Raw genomic sequence first — 23,140 nt, 5'->3', positions numbered from 1 at the left:
TGTGATGCCTTTGTCCACAAAGAGTTTTTCTTGTCAGTATATTTAGATGTGGAGAAGACGTACTACACAACCTGACGCTTTGTAATTCTCCGTGATCTGTCTGAAATAGGAGTTCAAGGCAACTTGCTGAACGTGATTCAGTTACCTCTCCTATCGTACGTTCCATAAGAGTTGGTAATGTTCTGTCTCATCCTTTTACGCAGGAGGCTGGTGTACCACAAGGTGGTGTGCTGAGCTGCACTCTCGTTATTGTCATAATGTACTCGATCCAGGCTGTCATACCACATACTATGTTTTATTCTGTATATGTGGAGGACACCCAGATGGGTTGCAAATCATGTAGTCTAAGTATCTGCGAGTAACAAGTACAGCTTTGCTTAAATAAATTGTCTAAGTGGGCAGACGAAAACAGTTAAACTAAACCCTCAAAAAAGTATGTGCGTCCTGTTACTGGCAGACCCCATAATATATCTCAATGGTGAAGGGCTATCTGTGAGCCATGAACACAAATTTTTATGGATCTTTTTAGACAGTAAGCCAACTTTTGTACCACATATGAAGTATCTTAAGGCAAATGACCTCAAGACTGAATTTGCTGAAACTTGTCACGCTCATCTTGGTAAAGCGGCAGGAGCTGCCTTATAAAGTTGTACAAAAGTCTCATATTAGCACGTCTTGACTACGACACAATAGTCTATAATTCTGCTAGACCTAATGCTCTGAAAATGCTAGATCCTATCCACCACTTAGGCATCCACTTTGCTCCAGGAACCTATGGGACTAGTCCTATGCAAAGCCTGTACGTCGAATCTAACAAATGGTCTCTGTATTACCAAAGGACATACTTAAGCTTTTCATATGCCTTGAAGGTAAAATCAGCTGTGGATCATCCATGCCACTCGATTATTCAGGGCTTGTCCACAACCAGGCTGTTCCGTAACTGCCTACCCATCCGGCCTTCTCTGTCCCTCCGGTTGGAAGCACTGTCAGAAGAAACAGGCGTCCCTCTTTTAGAGAATGTCTAAGTGGCTCCTACTCGGTTTCCACCTTCTTGGGAGTGGCAGGCTATCCAGTCTGACATCACTTTCATAAAAATATCGAAATGAGCACCTGAGGCACATATATATTCGCATTTTTTTGAACTTCAAGAGTATTATTGTGCTGAATTTTACACAGGTGCTTAGAAGTCTCCTGCTGGTGTTGCTTACGCAGCTCTCGGACCCTCATTTTCAACATCTGGGGCACTAAATCCGTGCACCATTATGCACCGGAAGCATACGCTATACTCTCAGCTATTCAACACACAAGTCTCACAAATGTTACTAAGGCTATTGTCTTCACAGACTCGTTAAGTGTCGTGAGAGCCTTAATTAGTCTACGAAAACACAAGAACTCTGTTTTGAATGAACTGTACAGCTTATTGTGCACCGCATATATGTGCAACCTTGTGATTGTCTTATGCTGGGTACCTGGCTACAAAGGTATGAAAGGCAACGTAGCTGCTGACGAAAACACTACGTCAGCAAGTTTTAGCAACACAGATCGAAATATCCCCATCCCTGCCACAGACCTAAAATCTTTTCTACGCCATAAACTGAGGAACCACTGGCAAGGAGAGTGAGATACCCAAGCATTGAATAAGCGTCGCGTGATAAAACCAAAACTAGTAAACTGTATAACTGGAAGAATGGCATGATATAAGGAAGTACTTCTTTGCTGATTAAAAGAATAGGACACAATTAAAGTACTCACTCTTACCTCTTGACTGGGGGAGATTCTCCGACTTGTAAGTGTGGCAATATTCTCACAGTCCTGCATGTTCTTATTCAATGTCCTGCAATAGAAGCAGAGAGGGAAAGGTATTTCCCTTCCGCATATCGCAAAAATATACCTCTTCACCTGGCATTTTTTCTTAGCAATAAACCGCTCTCTAACCTGAAATTAGTCTTAGTGTTTTTAGCTGAAACAGACACTCTTAAAATCATTTGGCCAAGTAATTTTAGCATACGATTAACAGCTCTTGTATTCAAGGGCTGTCTTGAAGCTCTAGTGTCACTGTTTTGTTGCATCATGTTTTTAACGAAACCCAAGTGTCATTATTTTAGTACCTATGGGCTTTAGGGTCATTTACAGCAAGTTTTTAAGCCCTTTTACAGCCATGTCACATCTATGATGAGGAATTCAATACACCGTTAACATCACCATCTGCCATGGCGCCCTTTCGCCATAACTGGCCCTTGCGCCATAAAACACCTCACATCATCATCAGCAGCAGCATTGGTGTTTCGCTTGCCTTTGTGCAGTGTGAGCTGCTCCTGCTGTCGCACTACATGGGAGCCAGTGTGCGGGACAAGTTCTCCAGCAGGAATGTAACGCATTGTGTGGCTGATTCTGTGACCAGTGCCAAATACGAGGTATGTTGACTTTTTGCTGCTGAAATCATGGTTAAGTCATTGCAACAAAATGAGACAAATGGACAATACTAGTTGTGCAGGCTTGTCAAAAAAATTTTGCTGTAACTGTATTTTGTAACCTTTTTCTCCAGTTTTATTAATTTATCTGTTGCGCAGTTCATTGCACCACTTAATGATGTGTCATGCAGGCCAGTGACAAAAGGCAAGAAGGATGAAAATTACGTTTGTTACAAAGTACAGACCCTGCATTCCTTTCAGTTGCCTTCCACATCTGGTACCTATAAATTTGACATCAGCAGTAAACGTTATATTAGTTTGGTATATCCCAAAAATCAAGTTGGACAAATGTGCATCACAACTTTTGGTTCTTTAGAATCTTAAACTGTGTGATAGTCTATTGCAATGCAGCAAGTTATCAAGGCCAGTTCTCATCTCTGTTCCCTGGAAATTTGCTCAAAGTTGCAAGGATCCAGGTGCCTTGTTACGCTTGGCATATTCGCCTAAGAGAGGAGGCCGGGGTCATTGTGGTACTGGGTCAAACGACATTCCACTGAGTCAATGAGGACACTGAGACTCTGACAAGTTCAGCAGTCTCTATTCTACCCAAGCGACTGGCTTGTGACGGAACTGTGAAGCTATCTTCAGAGAGACATGTTCAAGGCATGGGCTACTTGCCTACAAAGAGGTGCGTGCGTATTCAGCAAGCTGCTCAAACCGACCGCATCCAAGAAGCTGCTAATCACCAATGCCAAGTGTTGTGCTTCGTGCCAACCTATTAAGCCAGTCAAAAAGTGGTAGGGAATTTTTTGGGAGCAGCTTTTCTTCTGGCAGCTTGTGTTGTTCACTTCTCCCGGTCATTGCTGGACCAATGAGCATGGTGAATTCGTTTCCCCTTTCCATGATCATCTTAGGGGTGGCATGTGTGCCTGTTTTGAGCTTCTCCTCCTAGAAGGCAGAGTTTTGTGATGTCTACATGACCACTGGATTTGCCGATTTGGACATGAACTGTTCCTGGCGAGTAATCTAGTGAAGACAAAGGGTCGAGTCCTTGCTCATCAGCAATGATTATTAGAACTTGGTTATAATGAAGTCACATCTGACATGAAAGTACCTTCGTTATATCTAACAATTGCTATAAGAATATAGACGGGCAGTAGCAGAAAAGCAAAGTTCCAATCACGCCTGCACGAAAAAAACTCAGGCATAATGCCTCGGTCATGTCAGCAAAGGGGTCTTTTGCGTATATGTGTTTCTCTCTAACAAGGAACATGCTTGCTAACGTGCAGCTGTGTGATTGATCTGACCATGTAGGATTGCCATATTGGCTTGTTAGCTGCAGTCCAATCAAGCTAAGCCATAGGCCAAAACGCATGTATCTTGAATAATCCATTTTAACATGGAAGCAAATTTTTTTCTTCCATACATTTCATGCTGCACTTGGCTAGCTAAGTACAGTTGCGTACTGATCTTTTGGATGCAGATCGGGCCGCACACGGACCCAACTCCGCTACGATGGCTGTCAGTCTAGCCAGTGCACTTAATCTCATGCCACCTTGTTTACAGCATCGCACGCATAGACCATGGTGAAGAAATTTTGTGAAGCACAGTGCAGCATTGAAAATTTCAGTTGTTATTATACGTTGGTTCTATGGCAAGGTGACGGTGTCATGAGGAAGTCCTAAGCACACAGGCTCAAAAAATCTGGCTGCTGTAAAATCGGTCAGTGTTTGTATTTGACATAATTGATAACAGAAAACATATTTTGAACCATTTGCAAACAAATTTGCTTCGCTAAAACCAATACTGTGTCAGATCCTGCATTTTTTCTTCAGCAGGAGAATGTGCCATAAAATATAGCATGACCAATTAATTTTATAATTACTTTGTCTGATAAATATTCAATGTTCAGGTTATCAAGTATTCAATATGAGCGCCAAACCAAGACGAAATATATTTGATTCATTATTAGAAATTTTAGAATATTCGCACACCCGTAGAAAATGGCAAATATAGCTAGCATGCCAGAGGTACTTCCCTGTGCAAATTGTTCCAAATGCCCCCGAGGACGAGTCACATATCCGAGCACGTCACTGGAATGCACCCCAATTGCCCTCCCTGTGATTGCCCTCCTGGCACCTTCACACCCCTGAGCTTTGAATGATTGAATGGTTCCTCACTGGGTCTGATGCTCCAGAGGCCCACTAACAACTTGGATGTGGGGCCTTTGCTCCCACAATATCTCAAACTTAGTGGACTACTGCCTGATTAGCCTGATGGAGTAGCCTATATTAGCCCAGCCAGGTTTAACCAGGTTATCCAATTAATCACGTGTACTCAAGTCAGCCTTGTGAGAGCGTTTTTCTGTAAGCAGTGTAGTGTATGTTGGGCTCTGCAAACTTAGTCCCAGGGTACTGTATGTTCAAGAAACACACCTCAAACACACACAAATTTTCTTCCACAATATACCATATTTCGCAAAGACTGTGATAATGCAGTCGTGTTGTTTAGTGGCGTGGCTATTATAGTCAATGGATGTGTACCTTGCCATGGGGGAAAAAAAAAAAGCTCTGGCTATGGTGTTAGGCTGCTGAGCACGAGGTCGCGGGATCGAATCCTGGCCACGGCGGCCGCATTTCAATGGGGGCGAAATGCGAAAACACCTGTGTGCTTAGATTTAGGTGCACGTTAAAGAACCCCAGGTGGTCAAAATTTCCGGAGTCCCCCACTATAGCGTGCCTCATGATCAGAAAGTGGTTTTGGCACGTAAAACCCCATATATTATTATTATTATTAAAATAAGCTTCGCATGCCCCTAGAGGCAGTTGCTGTTCAAGCAGTGTTGTTTAATAAGCTAGTTACTACCAGCTCTATATAAATCGCTCCCAACTATCAACTTCATAAAACCAAATTTCAAAATTACATCGATGAACTCCCTGAGCCATATATCATAGTCAGATATCCAGATGCGCTTAACACTTTGGGGAGACTTCCATTGCGATGGAAGAGGACAGTTAATAAAATACTTTCTGTATTCTTCATCTGGTGCATGCTTTCTCAATAAGAAGGAGCTGACGTACTATAGCATTGCACACAACACCTACTCCTCAATTGATTTAAAAGGACACTAAAGGCAAGTACTAAGTCAACATGGACTGTTTAAATACCATTCTGGAAACCTCGCAATGCTTCTTTCGTGCCAGGAAAAGACAAAGTTTATGCGAGAATTGTATCGCAAGGGTCTAAATACCTTTTTCGAAATTCAAATCTGCTGCCTCCCAACCTGGGGAGTGGTGGCATTGCAGACGCCACCACCACCCTTTGCTTCCGCCAGTGAAAACAGCCCCTGACAGATGGCGGCACCGATCCAAGATGGAGCTGAGGATTTTCCGCTGCAGCTTCTTTTTGGTCAAGTGGCGTAGACCATTCAGGCAACCCATGACATCTCATGGAAGTTGAATTCTCTGCTACTTGCAGTTTGTCTGAGTTCCGCGAGCCAGCAAAACCAGCGCAGCACTATGCGATCAGGAAAGTACTTCAGAAGAACTTCAGTTTGGCCTAGTTGGTGTTTACTGCATATCATATTCACCTCAAATAAAGACTGGGACAGCGAAAGAGAACACAATAACGACACGGGCAGTATTGACACGGGCACGGTCAATGACACGGGCGATACGGAAACGCAAAAGCACGGGCGGCGCAGAGTCGAGCGAAAACGAAACCTTTCGACCACCTGCGTCATCAACGGTAATTTCAGTGACTTCCTTTTTCTAAACATGGAATGGAACTGGACACGTAGCATTTTATTTCATCTAATAATACAGCCCCTGACATCATCTAATAGTGAAAACAGCCCCTGACAGATGGCGGCACCGATCCAAGATGGAGCTGAGGATTTTCCGCTGCAGCTACAAGGTTGTTTTTTACAAGGATGTTTTTTGCAAAGGGTAGTTGAGTACCAGTGACAGAATTTAACTGAGTGCTTTCGTCATCGGGCAAGTGCTTGAATGTCCCGGGGGAGTCTCTAATCATGTCCTGCATTTGCCTCGATTTCTTGATTATTAAAGCTCTGTTCGTGATAGTATTGATGCCTTAGAGATTCTCGAGTACTAATCTATCACTTCAGTTTGACTTACTATTTGCCTTTAGTGTCCCTTTAAGCATAGTATCCAGCACTCTCCTGCTGTACCTCGAGTGGAATGTTAAGAACCCTTACGGAAGCGACCACTTCTCGATAATTCTAAGTCTCGCAACACAGAATGAATGCTCCCCACATCCTTCTCAATGGAAGGTTTACACGGCGAACTGGGAATTATTCTGAGAACGTACACGTTTAGACATGGAGGACATTGCTGATCTTAATAAAGAGAATGCCGTGGCTTACTTGACAGGTTTTATAATAGACGCTGCCACAAAATGCATCCAACAAGCAAATGGACTGTCTAATAAACGCTGCATCCCGTGGTGGAATGATGAATGTCAAAATGCAAGGAAAAAACAAAACAACAAAGCTTGGGGACTGCTGTGTGACTGTCCAAGTGCCGAAGACCTCATTAATTTTAAGCAAGCAAAGTTGCAGGGCAGAAGAACGCATCGACGAGCTAAGAGATATACTTGGGAGAGGTATATATCCAGTTTTAATTCATACACTGATGAGAGAAAGGTCTGGAGCCAGGTAAATAAATTAAAAGGCTGGACAGTCTCATCCTCTGCCCCTAGTAAATACCGAAGGAGATGGCCTGGAAAATTGGGCGGATTTTCTAGATGGGGGGGGGGGAGCACTTTGAACGAATCTTGTCTATATCACGCTACACACACACTTTCCTGTGGTTCAAAGAAAATGCAGAGTGACAGCACCTTGGAATGCAAATGTGGAAGAAATGAAGCATACAATCGCCTGTTCAGCTTAGCTGAACTTCAGGCATCTCTCAATCGTTGCAAAGACTCGGCGCCAGGTAGTGATCACGTGTTCATGAAATGATCAATTACATACACTCAGATACTCTAAAAATACTTCTGTCTCTTTTCAATGCTATGTGGGCAGCTGGATACATTCCATCTGCTTGGAAAGAAGCTATTGTTATACCCATTCTTAAACAAGGGAAGGACCTGTCTCTAGCCAGCAGTTACAGACTGTAGCTCTAACAAGCTGTCTGTGCAAGCTATTTGAAAAAATGATAAACCAGCACCTAATCTGTTTCTTGAAAAATAACAAAATACTAGACCCCTTCCAGTGTGGTTTCTGAGAAGGCAAGTCTACAACAGACCATTTCATTTGCATTGAGGCCAACTTCGGGGATACCTTTATACATAAACAGTTCCTTCTTTCAGCGTTTCTCTACCTGGAGAAAGCATACAATACAGTGTGGCATTTCGGTATTCTTTGGAACCTTTCCGCAATGGGTGTCATGCCAGCATGCTGAACACAATCGAAAGTTATCTCTTTGAATGCAAGTGTCGTGTAAGAGTGGGAAACAGTTTGCCTAGAACATTCACCCAAGAGACCGGTGTGCCGCAGGGAGGCATGCTTAGTTGCACACTCTTTGTCTTAAAAATGAATTCACTTCATATTGGGGACGAGGACTTACGAAGTCACCATCTCTCGGAAGTGCCTCCTTTGCGTAGTACGAGAGATCACGCGGCGCACTCCCCATAGGTTTGGCTTACGGCGCTTGATAAAAACACCACGCGGTAGCCCTCCTGTACATTTCTATAAGTACTCTCAAAACGAGGGAACATTATTACTGTCAAAATAACAATCTTCGGCAAACTGAAAGCACAGAATCGTTTACAGACGCCATCTATTTACCGAATACATACAGTGAAAGCCACTGCGCGCAGTTGCCATAATGGAGTCTCCCGAACTGGCTTGTGTGAAAGGTTGGCAATCGCTGAGTGCAAACTATGTGAAATATGTTCCTATAGCGGGTGGTCTGTATAACCAAATGACGCATAACAGAACAAAGCCTCAATGCGTGCAGCGATCGCACGGGTTCGCAGCGACCGACTGTGTGTCTGCATGCATGTCCGTGCACACTGTTTCGATTTCACTGAGAGCGTTTTCACACCGTCCTGTGAGCTTTAGGCTGTAGAATATGAGCATTTGACAGTCCACAAGCAACCAATGTTGCATGGATTGCATGGACGTTATCAGAGCTGTTCAAAAACAATTCCTTTTAACAAGGCAATTTGACACCTACGGTGACTGTGATGTGCCGTCGCGATGATTCAATATTTTTTTTTCTTCTAATTTCTTGGACGTTTCAATATTACTTCTAAAGTTGCGTCGCACTGTATGCTCTCAGCGGGCGATATCGCGCTGCTGCTTTTTGGTAATCCGATGCTTTCATTCATAACGCAAACATGACCATATGCCATGCCTTTGTTTAATGTGCTTCTTGCCACTTCCTTTCCATTCCAGCAAACTTACCAGTGTCTAGCATCAACAAATTCATAGACCAAACCGTCGGGACATTAGCCGGGCAGCGAGCTCGGGCGAATGTCTCAGTGCGTGTTTTCTGCTACTCACTGAACATCACAGTCCCAGCTTCGTTGCAGAAATATTCCTCGCATCTGTGCTTGCTGCATACCCGAGTTGTAGCCGATGGCTGTTTGTCGGTCCTAAGTTTCACGAGCCAAGCTTCACACAGCTTCTTGTCCTGCAGCTATGTATGAATAAAACTGACACCAGGCTTCGTTGCGTACTTCCGGCACTGCGGTACCGAGCAGTAGCCTACCATGCTGCATGCCTCCAAAGGCAGCCACTAGCTATTATAGTGATTTTAAACATTGTCAAACAGGCACTCAAGGTGGGAAAGCCTCACCACTTAATCAGAACCACAGCGCAGGTGGGACTTTAAACTTTCGTTTTCAGCTCGCTTCGGCGCTTCCGAAGCAGCCGACGTAGCCGCTGTGTCCACGGGATCCCTCATGCCATGTCACACCGATGGTGACGCCAGCTTTTCCAGTGGTGGAGCTCATACCCAATAGTAATTCCACGCACCATGTTTTATTCTGTATATGTCGATGATGTCCAGAAAGGCTTTAAATCATGCAATATTGCTATCTGCAAATGCCAGGGCCAACTTGGTTTAAACAAATGATCTAGGTGGGCAGATGAAAGTGGGTTTAAACTGAATATGCAGAAAAGTAGTTGCATGCTCTTCTCCAATAAGATAGACACAACACCAATCCATAGTATTTTTATCAGTAGAGATGAACTCACTGTCAGCAGTGAACATAAATTCTTAGCCATTACCTTCAATTTAAAGCTAACGTTTATATCCCGTATCAAGTATCTCAGGACGAAATGCATGAAAACAATTAACTTTTAAAACTTCTGTCATACACCACATGGGGTAGCGACAGGAAGGGCCTGTTGGACCTGTTCAAAAGCCTTATACGTACATGTTTAGACTATGGTGCCATGGTGTACCACTCTGCCGCACCGTGCGTGTTGAAGAGGCTGGATCCATTTCACCATTGGGGTACTTGCCTGGCCACAGGTGCGTTCAGGGCAAGTTCTGTGCAAAGCCTCTACATGCGATCGGATGAGTGGTCACTTAACTTGCAGAGGTCATACTCCAGCTTTACATATTGTCTGAAGGTACACGCAAACCCTGAACATCCGTATTGTGCTACTATAAATGATATGACATTGACAACATTGTTTCACAGCGAACCCACAGTAAAGGAGCCCGTCTCAGTGCATGTGAGGAAGCTCTGTGATGAAATGGGTGTCCCACTTTTAGAACCTTGTCTAAAGGCCCCAGCAATGTTGTTACCCCCATAGCTATGGCAGCTTAGTAAATGTGATACGTTGTTTGTTCATGTTACAAAGCAAGCTTCAAAGGAACAAATTCAAATGCGCTTTCTTGAACTCCAGTTAAGGTACTTATGCCCGGAATATTATACTGACCTTCAATGTCTTTTGCAGCGTTTGGTCCATCATTCTCAGAATCTGATGTTTTGCACCCTGAAACAAGTATCCTTTCCTCTGAGGCATACACAGTAGTGTTGGCTGTTAAGTGTATCAGGAAAACTAACCTATCTAATGCCTTCATATTCACTGACTCTTTGAGTGTAGTAAGGTCTTTAATGTCATTCTGCAAAAACAAAAATCCTGTACTCGGTGAGCTTTATTCACTTTTGTGCACTGCGTACATGTCAAACCAGCTTGTTGTGATCTGTTGGGTGCCCGGCCACCGAGGCATCAAAGGGAACGTGCTGGCAGACCCAATGGCTACATCTGTTATAGCAAAAGAGAGCTACACTTTCAGCCCTGTCTCTGTGACAGACTTGAAGCCTTTTCTCCACAGAAAAATTAGGATATACTGGCAACCAATTTGGGACACTGAAACATCGAATAGCTTCATTTAATTAAGCCTCAGTTGGGTAATTGGCAACCAACAATGAAAATACAGCAAACTGAAGTAATTCGTTGTCGACTTAGGATAGCCCATACCTATGGGACCCGCTCTTAATTGCTGTCTGGTGGTGACCTTCCCTTCTGCGCTAAATGTGGAGAGGTGTTGACCATCCTACGTGTCCTGGTGGAGTGCCGTGAATCAGAAGCTGAAAGAAAAAAGCACTTTCCTCTAGCTTACAAACAGAATATTCCTCTTCATCCAGCAATGTTTCCTTCATGCGGACTCATTTTTCACCAGTGAATCAATTTTAAAATATTTAAATGATGTTCATTCATTACAAGTTCTACACCTGATGAATTTGTAGCATGACCTCTTACAGAGGCTACAGCTGCGATAGTAGCACCAAGGCCTTGTATACAAGGCTTCTGATGAGGCAGCAGTGCCAATGGCACTTACATATCTTAAAAGACCATTCTTTCAAAACATTTCTTTTACATTCACTGAACACTTTAAAGCCATTGTCATAATTTTCATACATTTGTTTTACACACCGTACAGTGGCTCTATCTTTAAGTCCACATACAGGCATATTCCATGAATACTTTCCATGTCATTGTCCCATTAAATACTCATACTCACTTGCATGGCACTCTCTGGCCAAACCTGGCCCTTGTGCCGTTAAACATCATATATTATCATCACGTAGTGTATCTTGGGTTAATAAATCCACACTTGTTAGTTGTCTGATTCTATCGCTGCCTCTGTGCTACGGTGATTTGTCAATGAACCCAGCTTTAGTGTCCTCTGTGCGCTTCAGTATGGAGGAATATTTTGCCCTTTACTGACATTCATTTGCTAGGTAAACTTTGTGCAAGCCTGTCTCCATGCAGTATGCAGAGGTTGCAAGCCTCAGCAGCTGGCAAAGAAGTACAAGAAGGTATTAATTTTCTAAATGCCAACCATTCCAAATTTCAACCTTTCCAGTTCTCCCAACAATTTGTGTGTTTGTGTTATGGCACATTAGAGAGAGTAAAAAAATAAACATGCAGTGCAAAATAAAAATCATGGGAGGGAAAAAAAAATGCAGCACTAGTAGCAGCCTCTCCTAAGTACCCTGATTCTGATGCTTTTGCTTCTGCAGCTGTGTGATGCTCTGGACATTCCTATCATGAAGAAGGAGTGGTTGCTTGAAGCATGGGCCAATCGAGATGAAAAGGACTTCTCGGTTACATCAGAGTCCATGGTAAGTGCATTGGCAACCAACAATGAAAATACAGCGAACTGAAGTAATTCTTTGTCGACTTAGGATAGCCCATACCTACGGGACCCACTCTTAATTGCTGTCTGGTGGTGACCTTCCCATCTGCGCTAAATGTGGAGATATGTTGACCATCCTACGTGTCAGCAGCAAGCATCCCATAGGCTGCTTGCTGCTGATCTCCTATGTCTTAAAGAATTCAGTGTGCCAAGGCACAAAAAAAAAAATAGGGGATATTCAAAATTTCAAGAGCCATCTGTCGACTTGCCGGAAAGTGCCCCGCAAGAGTGAGCCATTTTGTTTTGCCATGCCATCTAGTTGATGACATGGCAAAACAATATGGCTCACTCGACAACATAGCTACAAACATAGCTGCTGCTTAAACCCTTGTTCCGGAGTGTCCTATGTGCGGTTCTCATCTGTGCTCTTAGGACAGGGGAATGAGAAAACAGTAGTGCAAACAATCCCAAGGTCATTATTGCATGTTTCATAGACCTACTAGCCGAGTTGCTATCTACAAAACATGCCGATGGGCATGCGACAAATCGCGGAAATCCGACTCACCGCTACCGGATAACAAGCGAATATGTTCGCCCCATGCTGGACACCAACGCCTGGTCGTTCGCATGTACGGACATGCGAACAGTGGCGCATTCGAACGATCGTGTTCGTCCATTCCGTGGTAGGCTTCGCAAGACGATCTCGCAGAAACATAGGTCGGCGCACGCGCGGAACGTCAGCACCGCTTGCTGACTCGTAGCCAAAGAGGAAGAGCCTTCTCCTTTCTGTGCCCAAGCAACCCCGCTGTTAAGTGGCGTTAGCAGAGCCACACATGCGCTCTCTCGAGATGCGCTTCATACACACCAACTACCGCGGGCATCAAGCCACGCGGCGAAGCCGGATTACAGGAGACGGGAGCTATGCAGGAAAACAACATATCAGGGGATGCATGAGAGTTGCGCATCCCCACACCTACCACTGCTGTTCTCTGTTATAAGTCATAAGTGAAGCACCACCAACAGCCTAGAGAGAGTGTGTGTGTGTGTGTGTGTGTGTGTGTGTGTGTGTGTGCGTGTGTGTGTGTGTGTGTGTGTGTGTGTGTGTGTGTGTGTGTGTGTGTGTGAGAGAGAGAGAGAGTATGTGCATGCGCCCTACAACCTAGGATGGGTGGGTGAGTGCATGTGTGTCAATAAATAGGTCACTAAATAGGCCGCTCCCAAGCCGAAGGTGGAAGAAGGAGAGGACGCAGCAAATAGACGAGGGGGTGCCACCCCTGAAATGCGCGTCATCATATTGCATGCTAGTCAGAGAAGCGCACTCTATTTCTGCTTGCTCATTAAATATAAAATTCCAATTATCTGGCAAGCTTTAAATTATGAATGTGCGATGCTAGGCATTTATGCAATGTTTGAAGTAATTTATTAATGTCAGTATTTCATTCTCAGGCGACAGGTGGTATCGCAAGCATAAACGAGTTGGCAGAGCGCAGCGCTAGCTATGCCGTCTGCTACCAGGAGCTCCATAGAGGAATGAAACAGATTGGAGGGAGCATACCACAATGCGATTGAAGCCAAACCTGGTGGCCCAGCACGTGATTGCATGTCAAAGTGCACGGTTGGTTTTATTGTTTCCACTCTGCCGGCAGAGTCACGGCAGGGCAGCCGAACAAGTCCACACCAAATAAAAATTACTGGCATAGCTACTGGGAACCAAAAATTTCGGCAAATCTTGATTCTTGCTTCGTGATCTCAACGCAAGAGGTCACGTGTTGGGCCACCACTGTAGGATGCCCTGAATGGCGCGGAAGGTAAGCGCTCGCGCCACCGAATGGGCCGTCTCGTGGTTCGGTGAGGATGTGCACTCGCCAGCGTGCGCCGGGAACCACTTGATACGGATGGTGCTGCCGCGGTCTTGAAGTTGGAGCTTGCCGATGATGGCGGCCGCCGGCGTGCATATTCGCCCCTTGGCAAAGTTGCGCACGGCGTTCCTCGAGTCGTTGAGCACGGTGCGACACTCGCCCTCGGTGATCGCCAAAGCAATAACAACCTCCTCAGCGTCTGTGGCGTTCGTGCACCGCATGCTCGCTGCCGTTGTCTTGGTGTTGGCAGCCGCCGCAACGACCAGTGCCGCAAAGCCTTCCCACTTGTATTCCGCAGCGTCCATGTACCAGGCGTTGCGGGTCTTGGGCGTGTTGTTCGGTGAGGGCCTTGGCCCGCGCCTGCCGCCGTTCTTGGCTGTACTCTGGGTGCATGTTCTTCGGGATGGAGTCCACGTAAATGTGGGCCCACGCCTCCTCTGTGATCTCGCACAGTTGCCGGCTGGGAGCTTGGGGGTTGTAACCCAGGGACGTCAGTATACTGCGGCCCGTCTTGGTGGTAGAGAGGCGCTCCATTTGCGCGGTGAGCTGCGCCTCGGCTATTTCTTCTAGTGTGTTATGGACGCCTAGCTGCAGGAGCCGAGCCGTACTCGTGGTCTCCATTAAGCCCACTGCCGTCTTGTAAGCCCGTCTGATCAGCGTGTTGATCTTGGTCCTGTCAGTGACGTGCCAGTTGAGGTAGGCTGCAATGTAGGCGATGTGACTGGACAAGGCACACGAGACTGTCTTCACACATGCCCGCCCGTCATGTAGAGACTTGGTGTATGAGCCAGATGGCGTCCATTGCCTTGGTGGTAAGCTTGTTGATGGTCTCGTCATTGCGGCCGCTCTTGTAGAGCAGCAGGCCCAGGACCCTGATCTTGGGAACTTCGGGGATGCGTTGCCCCGATGCAGTCACAATCTTGATGTGGTCACACTCTCGAAGGGTAGCGCGCTTCCGTCCCGGTCAAAGCGGTGTGAGGACGAACAGCTCGGATTTGGCGGGCGAGCACACTAGGCCTGTGCCATCAAGGTGCTGCTTGATGGCGGTAACTGCCATTTGCAGCTGTTGCTCGATGCTGGCGTTGGTGCCACTGGCATCTAGGGTGTTATGTTAGATCACAATGCTTCTTTTATTAAGGCAAAAGCTTTAAGTGGCTCATACCTCGGTTGGCCTTGAAAAAAGATGCATTGTCCGGTCCAATCCTAGAGCTTTGTACAATAATTACTAGAGGGAACAGTAGCGCTAGTGTCCATTGGAGCTGCAATGGGAGCCATTGAGCCAGCATGGGAATTATGGGCATGGATTTGCCTAAATCTTGTCCTTCTGGCTTCAAACGGCTTTTTAACTTTGTAAACTCATCATTTTCAATAATGTCCTGCGTAATAAATAATTAAACAAATAACATTAAAATTGTCCAACTACAGAACTCGAGCACAAGACCTATAGCACAGACGCACGATATTGAAGCCATTACAGCACAGACGCATGCATTGACAAGCAACATATTGACACGTGTACTTATCCTTATCGGGCGACCACGTTTCGCCACCTAACAAATGTTATCTCTCAGCGCGGGACGCGCCCTGCATGTATCCTAAGTTTCTGGAAAGTTATCGATGCTTCTATTCGCTGTCTGTTGTCGCCGAACCTAATGTTATCTGATTTCATCGCGTGACGCGAATGGTGTGGAACTTTGTGGAAGGCACGCGGGTCTGAACGATTAGTCTGGAACATTCGACGATTGATGTATAAAAGCCGACGCATTTGACCCGTTGATCAGATTTTCGACGATCACCTACTGTGTTCGCCGCTCTCGTTGTGCTTTAAGTGTGGCCTGTTTTGTGGGCACAGGTTCGCCCAATAAACGCTAGTTTTGCCTTTCACAGTATTGCTACTGTGTTCTTTGACGTCACGACCACGCGCCAAATGTCCGTCTTCCTCACATAGGTGCGCTGGGCGACGGGTGGTCGTGCTAACGGTGGCAGCGGCGGACGACGGAACTGCGGCGTGACAGGGCCCTGGTGCGGTCGCGGAGGGGGACCTTGACGGCGTGCGACAGCGGCGTAGGTCATCGCTTGCGGCTCAGGCTGCGGTGATTCAGGGGCTGCTACAAGTTGTTGTTGGAGTTCCTCACGCACGGCGTCAGCAATCGAAGCCGCTTGAGGCTGTGATGATGGGAACAGCTTTTGTAGCTCCTCCCGCACGACAGCTCGGATAGTCTCGCGTAGGTCGTCGGTGGCCAGTGACTGAACTCCGGCGTAGTTTGTCGAGTTCGTGTGGTTGTCAAATTGCCAGTTTCGCATCTCAAGTGTCTTCTCGATGCTGGTGGCCTCGCGAAGAAACTCGTTGACGGTCTTCGGTGGGCTTCGTACCATTCCGGCAAAAAGTTCCTCCTTCACACCACGAGACGAGGCTTGAGACGTACGAGAGTCTCAAGCCAGCTTTCTGGGTCCTCGAAAGTTGAATCGCAGAACGTCGGAGGCTCCCTGGGCTGCTGCAGCACGACGGGGGACGCTGGGGCTGCCATTGGGGTGGACTTGGTGGCCATCTTCCTAGTCGTTTCAGGCAAAAGTCCGTGTTCCGGGGGCAGTCCTTGCAGCCTGCGGCTACCTCGCTGGTTCTTGGCAACGTTGGTGTCTTCCGCGTGAGGGCTTGGGTCCCGGCTTTGTGGGGGCGTCCGGTACATGAACACCCAGCACCTCCACCAGATGTTGCGTGGTCGTGACGTCAAAGAACACAGTAGCAATACTGTAAAAGGCAAAACTAGCGTTTATTGGGCGAACCTGTGCCCACAAAACAAAATGAGCCGTCTGTTCCGCCACGCCGACTCAGAAATGTCCGAGGAGAAGTCCACTTGCTGATGCGTGGTGTGAAGGAGGAACTTTTTGCCGGAATGGTACGAAGCCCACCGAAGACCGTCAACGAGTTTCTTCGCGAGGCCACCAGCATCGAGAAGACACTTGAGATGCGAAACTGGCAATTCGACAACCACACGAACTCGACAAACTACGCCGGAGTTCAGTCACTGGCCACCGACGACCTACGCGAGACTATCCGAGCTGTCGTGCGGGAGGAGCTACAAAAGCTGTTCCCATCATCACAGCCTCAAGCGGCTTCGATTGCTGACGCCGTGCGTGAGGAACTCCAACAACAACTTGTAGCAGCCCCTGAATCGCCGCAGCCTGAGCCGCAAGCGATGACCTACGCCGCTGTCGCACGCTGTCAAGGTCCCCCTCCGCGACCGCGCCAGGGCCCTGTCACACCGCAGTTCCGTCGTCCGCCGCCGCCGCCGCTAGCACGACCACCCGTCGCCCAGCGCACCTATGTGAGGAGGACGGACATTTGGCGCGTGGTTGTGACGTCAAAGAACACAGTAGCAATACTGTGAAAGGCAAAACTAGTGTTTATTGGGCGAACCTGTGTCCACAAAACAGGCCACACTTAAAGGGAAGCTGAAAGGTTTTTCAGAAAAAATGAGTGAACATCTGTACATAACGTTTTTCAACCCTCCGAATTCGAATATCGTATCGAAATTGAGCGAAAGAAAGCGCAAATATATTTTATTTCGACGAAAAGTGCAGCAGCGGACACGCCCAGCTCGCGCGTCTCATTTCCGCCTGTGATTGGTCGGGCGCCTCGTGACGTTAACACTAGTGTTTGTCCGAACCGACCACTGCCGCTACACATGAAGCGCGGTGCCAGGTAGTTTGGTGCTGTTTTTCTGAGACGGTAATGGAAAATTTAGAGAGAGTGCGTTTTTCTGAGGAGTTCGGCGTTACTCCCTACATGTACGAGCCGATTGCGAAGAGCCGGCCTCTCGAAGAAGCAAACGATGCTGGTGCGAGCAGTGCTTTCGACGTGAACGAAAGCGAAGTCTTGGGATCTCCTCGTGTTGGAAATGCTCTTTGGTGAGTATGTTTTTTGCAAAGCGATCTAGTGATCTCGCCGATCTTTCGCCGATCTAGTCAGCTCGTTTCCGGTCAAACAACTGTAGTGTTGTGTTCCTGCATGCCTCCTCGTCGAACGTAAGCGGGGATGCGATCGTCGGCATTTGTGCGCTGTCCAAAGCTGTCTGCAATCTACAGAGACGGTTTAAACGCGTGAAAAGCTTCCCGGTTTATGCAGTATGTGTAGTGACCTTCATCTGTGCGCCATCCGCACATTACTCGTAACCGAAGTCGTAAAGGCGGCGAATTCCGTCGGCTACGTGAGACGGTCGGTTTCTCGCTGTGCGTGAGAGAAGGGGGGAGCGTAGCGTCCTGGCGTGCGCCGGCTTTCCAGCACATGCAAACTCTACATTTGCACTGCGTTATGGTAGCTGCATGCAGGCTGTTTTACAACACACGTGCAAATAGAAAATTCGCGGCGCTTTGCGACGAAACCTGCGTCAAGGGCGGGAGATAAACATGCACCTTCCGTTCAGCGTGCTAACACGAAGGAGCTCGCAGTAAATCAAAATCCAGGTTTGGGTGAGTTCGTGTATTCATAAGGCCTTCCAACACCAGTTATTATCAGTCAGTCCGCACTCGTGCCGTCTTTGTTTTCGTTGCTCCGATCTTTTCGCGCACCAGTGGCCGCAACATCGTCGCGGCCGCTGGTGTTCGTGCAACCGTAGGCTGCACAGAAAGTTGGCATGATCGGCCCACCACTTCAGTTGATGCTGCGCACGTTAACTACCACTCTACATACACGCAGAGGCACCAACAAAGGAATGCAGTGTCGATCGAAGCAGATTACGATGGCACGCACGCAGAAACAAGCACGGTCAGGCACGGTCGCGGAGGCTGAGAAGGAACGGAACACTAGTGTTGACGTCACAACACCACGGTTTCCGGTCTCCTCTCGCATCGTCAGCGTCAGCAGCAGCGCGCGGCATTTGGTGGGGGGCGGAGCTACAGCGCAATTTTAACCGACGATTACGTCGCTCCTAATTGAAAAAAAAAACCCCAAATTTTACCTACATGGTTTATAAGGTTCCCGCATCCGTATATGAGCGTCTTATTGAATTCGACAGACTCTTCAGCTTCCCTTTAAAGCACAACGAGAGCGGCGAACACAGTCGGCGATCGTCGAAAATCTGATCAACGGGTCAAGCACGTCGGCTTTTATACATCAATTGTCGAATGTTCCAGGCTAATCGTTCAGACCCGCGTGCCTTCCACAAAGTTCCACACCATTCGCGTCACGCGATGAAATCGGATAACATAAGGTTCGGCGACAACAGACAGCGAATAGAAGCATCGATAACTTTCCAGAAACTTGGGATACATGCAGGCGCGTCCCGCGCTGAGCGATAACATTTGTTAGGTGACGAAACGTGGTCGCCCGATAAAGACAAGTACATGTGTCAATATAATGCCCTTATGAACTTATTGCGGTCAAGCCAGTGCCTTGAGATGCTTGGTGTGTTTTAATTTGGCCACCTCGACAAGCTGAACCATTGCATTTATTAGCGATTGTGCATGTTCGCAGCATCTTCTGCACTTGGAAAAGTATAGATTGCTCGGAAATTTATGACAGTGAAGGCATACAAAACATCATAAATTAATCCACAAGAACATCTGAATCCACAAACATGAAGATAAGGCAAATCCTTGTACTTCCTATCATTCCCGTGGTGGTTCAACAATTGCAGTGCCAGAGTTCCCTCTAGTATATTGTAGGAAACTCTGAGTCCAATGGTACAAAACCTATCATCATCAGTGAAGGCTCCTACCTCCCCCCCCCCCCCCCCCCCACGCAAGCAAATAATGCCATGGCTCATCCCTATCATACTGCAGAGACTACAAGCATTCATCAAAGTGAAGCGTACAGTGCATACATTCATTAGAATCATGCATACAATGTACAGAAACGCGGCATGTAGTCTGGTGGTACAAAAAGCTACCTGACCTTCATTGGTTCACAGCCCCATAAGCAAGCAAAAAATGCAATGAGTCATACCTCCATAAAGCTGAGGTTACAAGTACTCAGCAAAGTGAAGCGAACAGCATGTGTTTCAATCCCCTGCTGAGAAAATGCAACGTAATGTCGAAGAGAAACATTGTTGGCGCGAGTCTAACCCTGCTACATGAGCACATGAAACCGCAGTCGAAAACAAGCCAAAGAAGCCAAATTGTGAAAGCAACAACGCGACAATGTGAGACCGTGCATTAGCAAGTGTGCAGCAGGCTATCGCCTTCACGTGTTTCAGGAGTGTAACATGCTGCCGAATTTTTTTTTGCACATGTGGTGTTTTATCAGGAATAAGGGCAATCTCTATGAGCGCAAAATAATATAGTAAAACCGGCACATATTTTGTTTCCATGTTTGTTGATGCTGTTCGCACCAATGTAGCGCAAATGTATGCAAAGCCTTAGCCTTGCATAACTTGACATTAGGAGTTTCTCTACAGACTCGCTGTGCTCGTGGTAGGTCGACACAAGGGCCCACCATTTTCCTCAAATATTCAGTCACAGCCTCACATTCTTCAAAAGGGGCCTCACGTGAAGCAAGCTGTCAGTCTGACTTGTGATAACCCTGAAATGCTCTTTGCATGATTTCAGCGTCAGCGAAACATTCTCACTTTGATGCATAAGGTTATCACCTTCACATCTGTATTCAAGAGGAGTCAGGTGCGCATGCTCGCTGTCAGCTGAGCCTAACAAGGCAGTGTTGCACTGCTCACATCCTGCAATGGCTGACAGCATCCCTTTTAAAAGAAAACCGTTGATGTAAAATAGGATGTTGCATTCATTTGTTTCAAGTTCTTCGATGAATAAAATTTGAGAGTCATCGATGACATTGGCCTCCACTTCTCCGCGTTCTTATTTACCTTTTGACAGCATGTCGGTGATGTCCCGCCTAATCTTCATGATCCACTGCAGCTTTCTCTTGGGCTCTGTCGGAAAACGGTAAAGTTTCCAACCATTTCTTTAATTGTTCGCGCACATGGGCACGCAGCACCCCATTATTTCACTGAAAAGGGGAGTGACCAAACTGCTGCAGCTCCTTTCCCCCGCCTGCCACCTTGCGCAGTGAGTCACAATCACGGTGGCTGCCGGGAAAAACAGATTGAGGCAGTGAGTACCCCTTCAAAACATGTCCCCGCCCTGTACGGATCAGTGGTGAGGGAGAGGCCATTCACGCACCCTACACCACTGTGGCTTCACAGTGTTCGCTTGCCAAGGCTGGCTGCATGATGTAATGCTTCCTTCTATATTTTTCCTTCCTCTATGAAGACCTTGCACCATGCACAAACCAGGAATGCACTACCAGCACTTCCTAAGTAGCGAGCACAACAAAACTGTTGGCTGGTTCTTAGGGCCGTTTTTACTAACAGGCTACCAATTTTCCTTTTTTTTTTTTTTTTTTCCCCCTTTGTCAGTGGCTCACACATGACTCGCCTGCCACCGCCCTGCTGCTATTGCAGCAATCTGCCTCACGGTACATCATGTGATAGAAGCAATGGAACATGAAATTGAACATTACGATATACCATCTCTGCATTGCCTGCACGAAGTAAAATTGAAGAGCATGGCACTGACGGTGCATGCTGTGCTGTGAAATTGAGGACAAAAGTGCGCCACTCCCAAATCAAAGTAAAAAAAAGCAGCCAAATAAGAGGTCTCCACAACCTTTCTGTCCTGACTCTGCAGTTCCACACTCTTCCCATCCTGACTCTGCAGTTTTATCAGCTGAACAAAGGAAATGCTGGAGCTGCCTGTGTTGAACTCTTTTGACTGCTGAATGGCAATCTGCGATCTATGGACGCTGGCGATAACACAGAAAATTTTATTTCACCATGCAAATATCTCCTTGGCATTGGCTTTGACAGCGGGGCTCTCAGGAAAGCTGATCCAGCCCTTCTACTGGCCAACACAGTAATTGCGAAAGCAACTTCGTGTACAGTGTTGGCAGCAAAGATCTAGGCCATTGTGATTAATGCTTTGCTTCCAACAGACCTGCAGGCCTGTGACGATAAACCGCAGCATGCAATTCCTTCCTCTGCATGAAATGACCACTGGTATGCTTGCACCCATGCCTCCTCCAGTTCATTGCGTAGCCTGCAAAAAGTCTGCTTAGAAAGCCAACGGGCGGTGCGAATAATTTTCCGTCCTCTCTTCAAATGAGTATCGCTCTTCCAGCCTTGGTCAACACTGAAAGAGCAACGCTAAGCAGACGACAGGGGCAAGTGATAGCCTCCGAAGCTACCAACGCGCACATGTGCGTCTTTGGGGCCAGCCAGTGTATGGCCAGGGTCGCAAGCCAACAGTCTAGCCACAGCACTCGAACCCAAAGCAAACTGCCTTTTTGCAGGCTCCGCACTTAGCCAACGACAGGTTCACTTTGAAAATGATTGACAGGTACATGACATGTTCATAATTTGAGGTGCTGTTCCGCGGTCTCTGACAGCTGGTGACGCAAGCACAATTCTGACCAATCGCATAAGGCCAAGTGAATCTGCTTTCCAAACCATTATGAGATTTCACCTCAGATTGGTTGGAGATGATACTATACTCACAGACAGCTTTCTGTGGCAATGAAGGGAAAGCTACAGGTGCATGCCTGCTGCACATGTGTTACCGCGTCAAGTAGTTCGGCAGCGTTTGACAGTGCTTTTGGTTGCTTGGAACAGACACTGAATCGACGCAGCTTCCATGTGCGACGGTTTCACATTTTCCTAGATGCAAAAGGGGAAAACCGCAAAATAAGTAGACCTTTACGCTCAGTGGTGTGTTCTGTCTTATTTAACTGTTGCTAGTAAGGTGTTTGTTTCGTCTTCCCCAGCCTAAATGAACGTGGATTAAAACGCGGAACTCTTTTCAGAAGCGCTGTCACTTGTGCACCCTTTGCCTCTGTAGCTTTCCCTTCACTTCCACAGAAAGTTGCCCGCGAGTATAGCCACAATCTTAAAATGGGTGTAGTGCATGTTCGCAATGGCACACCACACCACACCATGTCATACTGTGCACCGGTCCATGTGGACGCTGCCCAGCTAGAAGAAAACTGGCTGATGATGGCATGACAGGTAGCGAAAACGCCAGGAAGACAAAGCGCACTGCTCAGCTGAAAGAATAAATTGAATTCTGGGGTTTTACGTGCCAAAACCATGATTTGATTATGAGGCACGCTGTAGTAGGGGACTCTAGATTAATTTTTATCACCAGGGAATCTTTAACATGCTCTCAATGCACGGGACACAGGGGTTTTTGCATTTCGCCTCCATCAGAATGCGCCCACTGCAGCGGGGATTGGATCCTG

The 23,140-nt window shown here is 46.9% G+C and overlaps 1 protein-coding gene across 2 annotated transcripts in view; it reads left to right on the top strand.

The window, feature by feature from the left end:
- Positions 1 to 23,140, top strand: part of LOC142571459 (protein ECT2-like) — a 109,481-nt gene that overhangs the window by 10,538 nt on the left and 75,803 nt on the right. For both annotated transcript variants that reach the window (XM_075679824.1, XM_075679825.1), the window contains exons 6-7: positions 2,304 to 2,414; positions 11,922 to 12,023. In XM_075679824.1, the coding sequence (XP_075535939.1) occupies positions 2,304 to 2,414; positions 11,922 to 12,023 (213 nt within the window). The remainder of the gene's footprint in view (positions 1 to 2,303; positions 2,415 to 11,921; positions 12,024 to 23,140) is intronic.

This window comes from Dermacentor variabilis, chromosome 2 (assembly GCF_050947875.1).
Source record: "Dermacentor variabilis isolate Ectoservices chromosome 2, ASM5094787v1, whole genome shotgun sequence".
Taxonomy (NCBI): Eukaryota; Metazoa; Arthropoda; class Arachnida; order Ixodida; family Ixodidae; genus Dermacentor; species Dermacentor variabilis.
Note: the sequence above shows the minus strand (reverse complement) of the source record. Positions and strands in the feature narration are given on the sequence as shown.